This window comes from Neodiprion fabricii, chromosome 5 (genome assembly GCF_021155785.1).
Source record: "Neodiprion fabricii isolate iyNeoFabr1 chromosome 5, iyNeoFabr1.1, whole genome shotgun sequence".
Classification (NCBI taxonomy): Eukaryota; Metazoa; Arthropoda; class Insecta; order Hymenoptera; family Diprionidae; genus Neodiprion; species Neodiprion fabricii.
Window position 1 is genome coordinate 18,815,289 of NC_060243.1, and position 13,267 is coordinate 18,828,555.

Here is a 13,267-nt window from a genome sequence, read left to right on the forward strand (position 1 = left end):
AATTTGGACTCAAGTGTTACTAACAATTGTGCATTCTTTACGAGAAATTTAACCTCAAGTAAAGCATCAAAAATTTACTTTCTGTGCCAGTCCCATTCTCCAGGTGATGAACATGTTAGTCATGTATCTCAGAAAACTTACAAGTACATAAGTTACGTAGAAATATAACTATTTAATTTCATCCCTTTATTATATTACTCCTTCGCGCTGCTTGACGATGGTTTTATCTCCTAAATATTACCTTAAATTTTGTATCTCTTCTAGGAATTTATCTTGTCCTTTTTCGGTTACGGAAAGCCCCATTTGGCTAGCAGTCTTTATAAATCTTTAGTAAACGCCAGAATTATGAACATGGGTCAGATTGGAACTGGCTATGGGTGTATTAATTAAATTGTGAAATTGGAAAATGGGAAATAATTTGACATGAGATACTCGTGAAAAAGTAAGATTGTCATCTTTCTAGTGATCTATTCACAATGAATTTACTAGAATAAACAAAATCGCATTTTAAGCAAATAAGAACTTTGATCAAGATGTAAAAAATATATCGGATCAGTTTACTACTGCCATTACTATGCACATCTCGATCATAAAATCATGAAATCGATACTTAGGATTATTTGGTATTCAATTTACTAGTCAGATAACAATCAAGCCAAAGCTTTGGCAAGAAACCATTTGATGTCGCAAAATTCTTTGTCCTGACAACAAACAAAACGAAAGACATTTGGATTCCCTAATATGAATTTCAAACAATAGATTTTCAACCATCGGATATCTATTTAGAGTTTTGACTTTCGTATTGTCAAGAATTTATACCTCACATGCCAAGCAATATTTACATAATAATAACAGTTATAATAATTTTGAAATTCGTTAAATTTCGAAATTATAAATACATCTGAGTTTACGAAATCGTCATATCAATAACAGTTATATACAGTTATATATTTACATGGGAACAAATAAATAAATATAATTCCGCATTGTTTCTTTTAATAGTGAAAATGATTCCAGTAAAAATAAACAACACGGACAAATTCTTTATCCTAAAATAGTGATAATCAAACGTTTAAAAGTTTCCATAAAAATCTGGCCAACACCGCCAAGAAAATTGCAATGAGAGCAAACAGTCTGTATTTGGATGGTTCGGATTGTTTGGTTTCGGCAACTTCAATAATACCGGAGACAATCCCTTTGGGCAGCGGAGTTCTGATCGACGCAGAGATTCCTTCATCGAGCGGCTGTCCTTTCATAGAATGTTTGGTGGCGGATATGATTCGTACCTGAACCATCTTACCCATGAACCCATCCCTCATGGGCACCAAAACCTGTTCATAGAACTTGTTGTGCCCAACGAAGTGTTTCTTGTCGTGAGAAATCTCAGTGACGAGAACATTTTGAACCTGGCCAACTTTGTGACCGTACGGTTCGTAGGACTGAAAAAATTCGGACAACTTTTTCGTTCTCTTTTTGACTTCCTGAGCAGGAACCTTGTCCATCCTTGCAGCCGGAGTTCCAGGCCTGGGATAAAACTGGTTGATGAACAGACTTGGGAACTTGTACTTTTTGCAGAGGGTCATGGTGTCCTCAAAGTCGTTGTCTGTCTCGGTAGGAAAACCGCATATTATGTCCGTGGCAATGGTGACGCCCGGTACCCGGGCTTGCAGGAAATTAACAACCTGTTCAAAGTCAGCGCAGCAATACTCTCTCTTCATATCTGCGAGCACCTGATCGCTGCCCGACTGAACAGGGACGTGCAGAAAACTGTAGACTCTGGGATGTTGAAGAATTTTGCCCATCTCTTCAAGGTGCTCCAGGATGTAGGGGGGGTTTGTCATCCCGATACGCATCATGCAGCCCTCGGGCACGACTTCCACGAGTCTCCAGAGGAGCTCCGGAAGGCTGGAGCCGATATCACGGCCGTAGGTCCCTGTGTCCTCAGAGGTAAGCCAGAGTTCACAGACGCCCTCGGAAAAGGCCTGCTTGGCACGCTCAATTATCTCGTCCGGTTGATAGCTGCCCAATTCGCCTCTCGCGTGCTTTGTTTTACAGTAGGTGCACTGGTTCAGGCAGCCTGTGTTTATGGCGATGATCTCGATCAGTGGGTTCCGCCTGACTTTCGGCAGGGCCAGCGAAGCTCCGCCGATTTTCTTTCCCTGCTCTTTCTTCTGACCCAGAAATCTAACCGAGTTTCCTTTCAACGTCTCCTCGACCACCTCGACCACCCGGTCGATCTGCTGGACGCCAATTACGCTCAGACCGGACAGGAAACCTGTTTTCGGTGCACCCTGAGGCACGCAGCCAGCGACTACAACGTGCTTGCCGCTGCATCTGCCGAGCTCGATTTCATTCCTGAAATGATCTTCGGCTGGGTTTTTTACCGTACATGAATTTAACAACCACAGATCAGCCTGGCTTTTGTCCTCTGTCAAATTATAGCCGTACGCTGCCAGCTGACCAGCCATGTATTCGCTATCTGAACTGTTGTGCGTGCAGCCCCAGGTCTTCACGTAGATTGTTTGCGTGCCTGGAATGACGCTGGACAGGATTGTAGCCTCCGGAGCTTCGCGGATGTCCTTTTTTCGCTTGGCTCGCACTGTCACGTTTTTCTTGGTGCTGTAACGCTCCTTCGGCGTTATGTCCTGGGATGATATCAGGTCCTCGATGTCGTCTATTATGTCACTGCAGGGCGACGACATTTTGGAGGATATTGTTTTTTCTTAGATATTTTCGTGCGGATTCGAAACTGTTCAGCGATTGAGATGAGTATTTGTTGAGGTAATGTGATTTTCCACAGAAATACAGAAACTACGGCTGTTTTGTTTATTTTATAGGTTAGGATCGACTAAGTTAGGTTATCAGAAAGACGTGTAGTGGATGGGACATGTGGCAATTGGTACGACAGAACTTATCTAGGGAGACATTGTCTGCCTTACCGACGAAAACGCTTGTTACCCGGCCAATTCAAAACATTCGATTTCATTCGAATATTTGAACATCGCCTGGATTGGCGCTGTCTGCCTGCGGTTAGAAATTTCTAGTCACTCGGCAGAATGCGCTCGTTGTTCGGCTGCAACCAGTGGTTGGAACACAAGACAAGTGTCACAGAGTCAAAATCGAGTCTATTAACATGCAGGCATTCTCAGGGAGTAATGTGAGTTCGTTTGGTTAAATGTGTTCGGGCAGTGCACAGCTCCTTCTCAGACATGATTTTCCATAATTATTCAAGAATACAACAACAGTTGTTATTGTACTATTTATTGATGTATTAACTTTCAGCTACTCGTACTAATTGTTATATCTTTTATTATTTACAGAATCAGCCGCACGCACCTCGAAACGTAACTTGACAAGAAGCTCTATCTTTAAAGACCTCAATTTACACCAAGAGAATACCTTTAATTATTGTATGTAACTTAGTTCTACGCCTGAAATCATGAATACAATAAAACAACACGTATCGTACAAAAGTGTCAGGTTGAATAATTTAAGGGGGTGTCCTAATCGATTTCGATGTGTCTTGCATATGTACCTTCAAATATCAAAGTCTACGTATCTCAAACGCAAAAATGGTCTTAACAGCCCCATTGTATACAAAATTCTGAACAAACACACACCGACACATTTTTATTCGACGCAGAAATAAACAAATGGCATAGTTTCTATGTAATCTCAATGGTAAATTCATAGAATTTATGCCATTTCTTTATTTCTGCGTAGAGTGAAAATATAATGGAGTATTCTTGGTCAGAATTGCATATAAAATAGTCTTGTTAAGCCCTTTTTCGCGTTTGAGATACGTGGACTTCAACGTTTGGAGATCTACATATACGTTAACATCGAAATCGATCAGGGCACCCCTTAAATCATCCGGAGTAAAAAAAATTGTATGCACAGAAAAAAAACGTCGAGGCGAAAGCATTCAATTTTACAAACACGGAAAAACGTAAAGAATGTGATATTTTTGGGATAGAGAATTTATTATCTGTCAAATACTTATTAAAAGCTCGAACAACTACAAACCAAAAAAACCGGAAACGACAAGTAAATCGATAAGACATAGTGGAAAAAAGGTTTGAAACAAAAAAACAAAAATTGCATTTGTCTGCTATAGTTTTTGAATCGTTGACCCTCGTTATTAAGAACGATGCGAAAGCGTTTTCCTTCCGGAGAATACGAAAATATGGCACATACGGAACTGATTTTTCTCGATTCTCGAAATCAGCCGATGATTTGAAAAGGATAAGAGAGGCCTTAGCTTTCGCTATAGACAAGGAACTTCTTGTCTCCAGATCGATTTGTATCCACCCTCTCACAATAGCCAGGACTTCTTAAGATCGAACAATTAAGTAGTCAACTAGGGAATGCAATGAGATTTGTGTAGTGCCATTAAAATTCTTATTCGCAGTGACTTCCGAATAGTTAAGATTGCTTCCTCTTGAAACATAACGTCGACGTGACTTATTGGAGAATCCATTCTAGCAACGTTAAACATAACTGAAATCTTCGTCAAGTATGAAAACATAATTTTATGCTGAACTTTTTTCGATTTACTTAATTCTACATTGCAAAAGGATGGGAGTAATCCTATGAAAATCGTCATAACAGTCATTCTGCTTCGACATTTTTAGAGCCCGAAATCTATCCGTCGAATAATCGATAAAACGCGATAGAAATCGGGTAGAACACGTTTCCGAATGATTGTCCTTAGAAATCCGAAGGGGACATCTAGAACACCGCAAATTCAATGTCTGAGAAAATACAAAGGGAATACTTAGATGTTTTTTTCGAGCGTAATTTTTGACCCGCTGTTCGCAGCGAGTTTAAACGGTGCGCAATGGATTTCTATCAAGAAATTACTTCCATATGGTGTCTGAATGAATTACTTTCGACATTTTTCAAAATCAGCGAAGAATGAATCGAAAAAATATAAAGAGGTTAACTTTCCTTTTTGTCTCAGAATCAATTCAAATAACCCTGTCTGGTCGAATTGGACTCCAAGGAATACAGAAAAGGCATTGAAAAATATCGAAGGGTCGACAGCTCGAGAAATTACAGAGGAAACCTTTCGTTTTTTTACTGTAATTTTTGCTGTTTATAGAGAGTTTAGACTATGCGCAATCGATTACTCTCGCAAAATTATGTCGATATAGCATATGAGGAAATGCATTCCAGCTATTTTCAGAGATCACGAAAAACGGACTGAAAAGATACAAAGGGGTTAAACTTAAGTTTTTTGTCGAGGCAAAAACTTTTTGTCTCAGAATCGATTAAGATGACATCTAGATTAATTGGATCTCGAGGTATTTAGAAAGGTATTTGAAACATCGAAGTACCAACGGCTGAGAAACTACGAAGGTAATGTGACATTTTTCGATTTTCCACTCTGATTTACTGTTTGCAGTACGTTCAGACTGTACGCAATCGATTTTTGTCACATAAAGACGTTGATATAAGATCTCAATGAATAGATTCCATAGTTTTTTAAAATCAGTTAAAATTCAGTTGAAAAATTCTCAAGAGCTTAGCCGTTTTTTTTCTTTATTTTCCGGGGTCGAATATTTCTAGCCTGAGAATCGATTCGCATGCTTCTCTTTATAATAATTGGACACTTAACAATAAGTAATTCAGAAAAAACATTCTGAACTATGTACGAATCTCAGCTGAGCGGTTGCAGCAAGAATTTTCTTTGCTCCGTGGTATAATAGCGTTCATTTTATAGTAAAATTATCCGTAATGCAGGAATTTACTAAGTTTTATAAAAACGAACAAAAGCACATATGTTTCATGTCTGTTTGTATATGCACGTATATGTATAGTTGTTTCATTACAGAGTTTCATTCACATTCAATATATTTATTACAGATTTTTCAGCGTTCTTTGTTGTTTGTTATTATGTAATCGTAAGTTTAATTTGTTGTTTTTTTCATATTATGTACGAATGTATCATCTATTTTATCCATCATATTTCTCATTTCATTCATATATCTTTTGCTCTTATTTAGACATCATTTATCTTTCGTGTTTAATTCATCTATGAAAATAAAGGTGACAAAAATGTCATCCGTATAAGTCTGATGTGAATACGAAGAAGGAATATCGAATATGTATGCTGATAATCTCACTGTCACACCAAGTTGATACAGTCGGAGAAATCTTAGTACAACAATATTTTAAAACATGCGAGAATATCATACGCGTCAGACGCAGATGTCATTATTATAGATGTACGATTCTACTTCATTTCATACTATTGAAATATTGATAATTATTACCTACAATATCAACAGTGAAAAATAGGAAGGCACGAAAACACAACGATAACATTGAAAACGAAAAAAGGTGTGCAAAAACAGAATGAGAACATGAAAAATTAATTGGCGTCACGATGATCACGATGATATTCTGATGGTAGGAGTTTCAAAATGTAAAATGTATACATATAGGCATTAATCCAAGAGATGATATGAGACGGGGGTATACGGCGTATACACGAAAAAACACTGGCCTTAATTCTATAATTTTATACACTTATTGAAAACGCGCTCCCGAAAGATGCTGCTGTTTATATATCATTATATACTATATTATTAACAATAATAATCGTTATTATCATTTATATAATATAGTTCATGGATGAAACCACCATCCAAAATACGATCGGTATCGTATCAGTTTCTTTACCGCTACCATTCTTCCGTTTATCAATCAATAATTGTCACTATCATTACTGTCCTTTGTTTCCTTTTCTGATGTGTGATTTGATCACTATCTCAAATTTAATGTTAGTTGCAATTATTGTAGCTTACCAAATGGTGTATCAATTCAATATTCTGCATATTACAGCAATATTTAAATTTCACACAAGGATGGGACAATTCCCTCAGAATTTGCGCGCGTTTTTTCTGCTTACGTTAGTATGATTAATGTCAATCATACTTGTGTTATTATTACTATTACCAATGGATTATATTTATAGTTTCCTTATTTATAGTAATATATTAAAGTTATATATTGCAACGTAAACCTTATCTTTCTATATATTTATATAATGTTTGTGTGTGTATGTATAATATTTATATTATATATGTATTATAATAACAGATTCATAAGCTGAGATTGGTATCGTTCAGGGTTATAATATTAAATGTTATCATCGTCATGATCAGTATTTTTATTAGTATTATCATTATTAATTTTACTACCGTAATACTTACCACCTAAATCCTCTACTGTACAACATTTTACACAATTAATTAAAAATTTTAAGTTCAGCTTCAATGCTCTTTTGTGCTGTAATTCATGTATATTTATATGTATTTATGATAGCATGAACTTATAATTACGTCGAGACTATTTATAATATTTATATATATGCCTATAGTATATACCTATATAGTGTATACGAGATTATGTTTTCGAGTCATGAGATTGCACACTCTTTTATTTCAACGGGATTCGTGATAACATCGTATGTATGATACGAGGAAGATGCCGTTCGCAAAGAAACGTGAATTGATATTCCGTAAACTGAGAAAATTCTATCGATTGAAAAGTGTAATGCCATACAACGGATATCATATTTTTTTCTATCTGTAATCACGAAACTGTAATACATCAAAGTTTCCTTTGCAACACATTTCTAGTTTGTTAAATATTTAGGGCAGCTTGTTGAATATAAAATCAAAACTGTGGAAAATGTGGAAATTTGTCAAAATCTTTAAATTCCGAAAAAAAAAAACATGAACACAGTAATCGAAACGTGCTCAAATCAACTACATTACCTATATCGTTCAATTCTGAGTAGAACAGTTTTGCATTTTTTTAGGGGGACCAGAAAGCTCGCAATAAAAAAAAGTTAGTGTTTTGTTGCGTTTCTTTTTTTCTCTGTAAACTCATTCACAGAATTGGAGACCTTTTAAGAATTAAGTATAACTCAATAATATACCAATCGCAAATCATTATCACAGAGAGTTTTACTGTGATTTTTTCTTCTGTTATTTAACAGTGTTTTAAAATCACGTACATTTTTAAATTCAATATTTTTTCCCTCTCTTTTCTTCGTCAAAAAAATTGCATAAATTGTTACAGATATTATTGTTTCATACGTTACTTTCCTTTTTCTCCAGTAGTGGATTGGCTTTAGAATCCATTTTACATTCACGTAAATATTTCGGAATTTTTTAATTCCAGAAAGAGGTCATTCCGTAATATCATTATTATTATTATTGTTCAACATCCAAAAAAATTTAATTGTAACGGTTTGGTCAAATAACAAATCTAAACACGAGATTTAAGAGAACCAAAAATTAGTATTTTTGGAGTATTCATTGTTAATCCATTAATGCCATTGTACATGAACTGTAATACGAGAAAATGCTGGCACTTTTTTAAAAAATATTACGATTTTTTGATTTTATTCTGCATTCTCTGAAAAGTAAAAAAAAAAAAAACAAGCACATTTTTCTTCGGTAATATTGTTTAGCATATCAAGTTGGAAAAAAAATGTTTGAAAGCGATGGAAATTGACGAAAAACCACATTGAGGTCTCATTTAAACTAGGAGAGTAACGAAGAAAAGACAAGTGAAAAAGGATTCGTACCTATTCATACTCAATATTTTACTTTATATATAAGATAATCGTCATGTATAATATAACAATATGTTAATGTATAAACTGGCAACAATTATATGTATGTATACAATAATTAACAGTCCTACAACTCTGTCTGAACACTTTGTCAATCTCTCTCCTCTCCATTTTCAGCTGTACTAACTTTGATTGTAATAATAGTAACTATCATCATTTATAATTCATATGCTTGTGGTGATTAAGCGGAGTGCTCAAGTTTGTGTGTGTTTCTGTGCGGACGTCATTTTAATTACTTAATTACAGGTAAGTAGAGGAGCTAATTCCAACACAAACTCGCGAGTTTCTGTATTGGTATTTAGCTACGCTACTCCCGTTGACTGTTATTGGAGTTAAAAATTATGTCCGATAGCTTACCCCATACATTAATTAATTAATCAAAATTAAATAAATAAAAAAACCAGCCCAATTAGAGCCAATAATTAAAGAGGGTATGCAGCGCTGACTGGGTATTAAAAGGTGTGTTGTCCTTTTTTCGTCAAAGAAAAAAAAAAATAAAACGAAACGTCATGGTAAGAAAAGTTTTAATGACTGAATTTTAATTTGTGCTTCTAACTTTGTGTAGAAACAATGCTATGTGGCAGGAGAAAATCGAAGAAATAGATATAAAATGATGGGACCCTGGTAAAATAAATAAAAATGATGTCACACGGTAAAGTTGTACAAATGAGAATTTAAAACAAGAACTATAAGTTTTATTTATTGAACTGTCATATAGGCAACGTTAAGTTTATGATTCAGGTAATATCAACCTCAAAACATGTCATGTATGTATGTACAAAAAAAAAAGAGATGAAAAGAAACCGTAGAATTAGACGAATTGACGATTTGACCTTGGAGACCCGCGCAAAACAAGACTATCTCACATAAACACCTTTCTATTAAATATTCTGCACGCGATTGAAGAGTTCATTCAGAGTAAACTGACATTTCTGGAAGTCTTCAATTTCAGATATCGAAGAATAAGTAGAAAGATCTTCCAACAGAAGTCAGATTTTGCCTAGAAACTTCACACACAAGTTGTAACAAAACCATAACCTGATAAAATCTAAGCCTTATAAAGAAAGATAATTTTTTTTTTTTTGGTGAAATGCGTAATTTCGAACGCTGTGTTCCATTAAGTCATTTTATATCTCTGTCAAGCATTTACGAAATAATTTGGAAGCGAGTTTTTCTTATTTCTTATTTATTTTTTTTTATTTTTATAATTTTAAACTAGACCTAAATATTTGATTGCACGAGTTCACAGAGAAAAATCTTCACCAGGATAGTCGGAATGAAACTTTCGTCCTTCATTATGAAGCCTACAACGAGAGAACCGCCACAACGATTTGGGTGCATAAAAAAAAAGCTCTAGTCTTTTGATCAACTGAAAAACAACACGATCTTACGACGAGCAATATTATAACGAATATTTCGTAAAACGATGTGTCACACGGCCTTTGCTAAATGATTATAAATTCTAAAGTACGGATGCTTCGGTCCTGCTAGCAGGAGTAGTTGCGGTTTCCTGAACGTGTGGCGTGGACGTCGAGTTGTTATTGTTGTTGCTGGCTTCCCCCGCGTGGCTTGAGCAATAAAATTTCTTGTGTGCTATGAAGGTACTCAGATAGTTAAAGCTGATGTCACATGAGTGACAATACCTTGGTCCAGCCTTAGCGGGGTCAAGACTCTCTTCGGGGGGCGGCGTGTCTTCGCGTTCCTGTTTCACCTTCCCGCCGCTACTCGGTGTCAGCGCTGTCGTCGCCGCCGGTTGCGGGCTGCTTTTCCTTACTTCGGCCGTTCCATTTACCGACTGCTGCTGCTGAACGACCGCTTCAGCCGCGGGAATCTCTTCCGGCGTCGTCGCTGGCGCTGGTTCTGGAGTCGTTTGAACCGTCGTTTCGTCCTCCAGGACACAGGTTATGTAATTTTCTTCCTGCCGGAAGAATTGGAAAATAAAGGATCATCGCGATATCTACCGGGATAGAATTTAAAATGGATATAAGTCGCGGTGAAATCTGGGGATTGTTAATTATTTCCCGCGGATTGGACAATATGTTAGGAGATCAATGAAAATGATTGGGAATTACCTAGATCGCTGAGAATCATCGGAAATTAAAGTTAATTAATTGAAAGGACCAGACATTCATCCTAGGATTTAACGCAATCCGAAATTATTTACAAAAATTTCAGAGAACATTGGCAGCTCGACATGTACATGGAATTTTGGTCGATGAAGATGGATCAAAAATTCTAATGATAAGGTCTGGACGAGTAAGTGAAACGAAAATCGTGAAATGGTAAGCCTGAGATTACATTGTGCAAAGATTTATTTTCGGTCATCATCAGCATTCAGAATAAGCAAAAAATTCAAATGTAACGGAAAAATTTCAGAATTCAATATGGCGCTTCTAATATACCGGAAAAAGATGAAAAAACAAACTGTTAACTTTATGAAAAGTTGTTTTCCTACGTTTCTAATTGGATTACAAGCTGGTTAAAACACAAAATTGATGAGAAAGTTACAGAACGGAAAATAGGGGACAAAGTATGGTAGATGAGTGTAAGAACCAGTACGAATTTGGTAATATTTAGTTGCTGCATGTACATCAGATTAGTGATATCGATTTTGCGATGAAAATAAGGAAACTCAATGTGACGAATAGGATACCATAGGTGAGACTTTACACAATTATACCGTCTTGTAAACATTTGTCTTAGGTGTCTTTAAAGAGAAATTGACTTCCGGACTGCAGTATTTAAGCGTTCGAAATGACGATAGAGAATCATTTTTATTTTCTCACCTGCAGGTCGGTCCCCCTCTTCTCGAAGTGCATCCTAATGTGCGTTCTCATACCACGAAGCGTATTTCCCTTATACCGACAAATCGTACATCGGAATGCTTTGACCCCCTGATGAGCATCTATGTGCCTCTGAGCAGCGCCAGCGGTCGGACTGACCAATCCGCAAACTGGACATGGCCAACTTCCGGTGGGTCCAGCGGTACAAGTGTGGCTTCCACCGGGCTCTATTAATGCCTGAAAAAAAAATCACGCGAGGTGTTCAAAAAGTTCATTCAAGTCCGTCGAGAAATGTAATACTTTGATTTATTACAGTATTGAAAAAATAGTCTATTTGAAAATGATTTTGGTAGCAGGTACCGACCTTGCACTTTGGACATCGAGCCTGATGCTCCAGAGGCTCGGACCTCTTGTTGCAATAGAAGGCTTGATGGGCATTCAGGTTGTCAAATGATGCGAACCTTATACCGCAAGGTGCGCATATCAGCTGGTACAAGGGCGGAGACGGCGTTCCCGAAGGCGGTGGACTGCTAACTGGGTTTTCTCTTGCCTGGCAATAGTGCTTTTTGTGCGCCACAAAGTTCTCGTGGCGGCAAAACACGATGTTGCATTCCTTACATCTGGAAACCACAAAAATTTGCGCCATTAAGAGACGTGAGTTGAGATATTTTGAGCGAACTGGCTGTATGAAAACCCCATTTTGTCTAAAGTCCAATTAAAATATTTGGTTAGTTATACGTTTAAGGGGAGAGTGGGGAACTCTCGTGGCCATATAACGGTTTCTTTTTTTTTCAGCTTACGGCTGTTAGCTTTGACGCTGAAAACCTCGAATAAAAAGTCTTTGATCACATCTAATCGAAAAAGTGAAACAAGATATTCAGGGTGCTGCTCAAAGGTTTTTTTTTTTAATAATATGAAGCCGTCGACAAACCTTGTTATTTTACGAAAAATTGTGCTTCAAGAAAATTTCGTACGTAATTCAACAAAACTACTCTATACTCGTTACTCTATACTTTCGTTTGAATAATCTTGTGAGCAAACAAAACTTGTTCGAAAGAAAATTGTGGTCGGGATGATTTCGCGTCACACGAATATAACGCAAAATAATTTCGTGTCCGAATGTTATGTGCAAAATGAAAATTTGGTTTCGTAATCGGCCTATTTTGTTAAGAAAACAAAATTATACAATATCAGTGAAATGAATTTTTTCGCGATGTTTCATTCAACACCACCATCTGATGATCAAAAACGATATCAGTGCAATTTAAAAAAAAATTAATATTTACCGATATCAATACGACAAAAAGCACTGTCCTAATAGGGCTGTAAAAATTGTTCTCTGAATAATCTGAATAAACGCACAGTCAAATCGAATCAACATACTAGAATTTTTTATCCCTTTGTAACTATTTGAAATTGAAAAATTAATTTTGAAACTCGTGATCACAATCCTCGTATCTGTACACAGTCCGACTTCCCAATAAGAACGCCAAGGCGCCCGATGGGAAGAGTTTTTCCGCAAATTCGAGTACCCCACCATCTGCGCGATCCTCGCACACTGACAATGAGTCTTTCTGTGTCTCTCTTTCTTTTCTACAGGCTAGGCGTTCTTAATGAGAGTTTTGCAAATAAATAATTAGACTTTGGAGGTTGAGTCAGAGTAGGTAAAGTGCACGAGCGAGAAACTGGGGAAAGGTTCTTATTGCGAGCGTTCTTATTACGAGATCGGACTGTACAATTTTTTCTCTGCGCTTTTAGAAAAATCATGGCAGTTTGAGAATTATTATAAACATGATTCATATGCGATGCCCAATTACCTCGTAATAAAATG

The 13,267-nt window shown here is 36.6% G+C and overlaps 2 protein-coding genes and 1 long non-coding RNA gene across 4 annotated transcripts in view; 1 reads left to right on the plus strand and 2 right to left on the minus strand.

Annotated features, from left to right (window-relative positions):
* Positions 1-431: 431 nt before the first annotated feature.
* Positions 432-2,896, minus strand: LOC124182177 (threonylcarbamoyladenosine tRNA methylthiotransferase). The gene has a single exon (XM_046569108.1). It carries the CDS (start codon positions 2,700-2,702, stop codon positions 1,065-1,067), a length of 1,638 nt encoding a protein of 545 aa, XP_046425064.1. The 5' UTR covers positions 2,703-2,896; the 3' UTR covers positions 432-1,064.
* Positions 2,897-3,073: 177 nt separating this feature from the next.
* LOC124182180 lies at positions 3,074-6,488 on the plus strand. Its single transcript, XR_006870707.1, has 2 exons — positions 3,074-3,157; positions 3,321-6,488. It is a non-coding gene; the product is annotated as an uncharacterized LOC124182180 (long non-coding RNA).
* A 1,996-nt stretch (positions 6,489-8,484) lies between these two features.
* The window catches only part of LOC124182176 (zinc finger protein ush), a 123,175-nt gene continuing 118,392 nt past the window's right edge, over positions 8,485-13,267 (minus strand). For both annotated transcript variants that reach the window (XM_046569106.1, XM_046569107.1), the window contains 3 exons: positions 11,801-12,056; positions 11,440-11,673; positions 8,485-10,571 (listed from right to left, as the gene is read on the minus strand). In XM_046569106.1, coding sequence (XP_046425062.1) covers positions 10,116-10,571; positions 11,440-11,673; positions 11,801-12,056 — 946 coding nt within the window. In that variant the 3' untranslated portion in view covers positions 8,485-10,115. The remainder of the gene's footprint in view (positions 10,572-11,439; positions 11,674-11,800; positions 12,057-13,267) is intronic.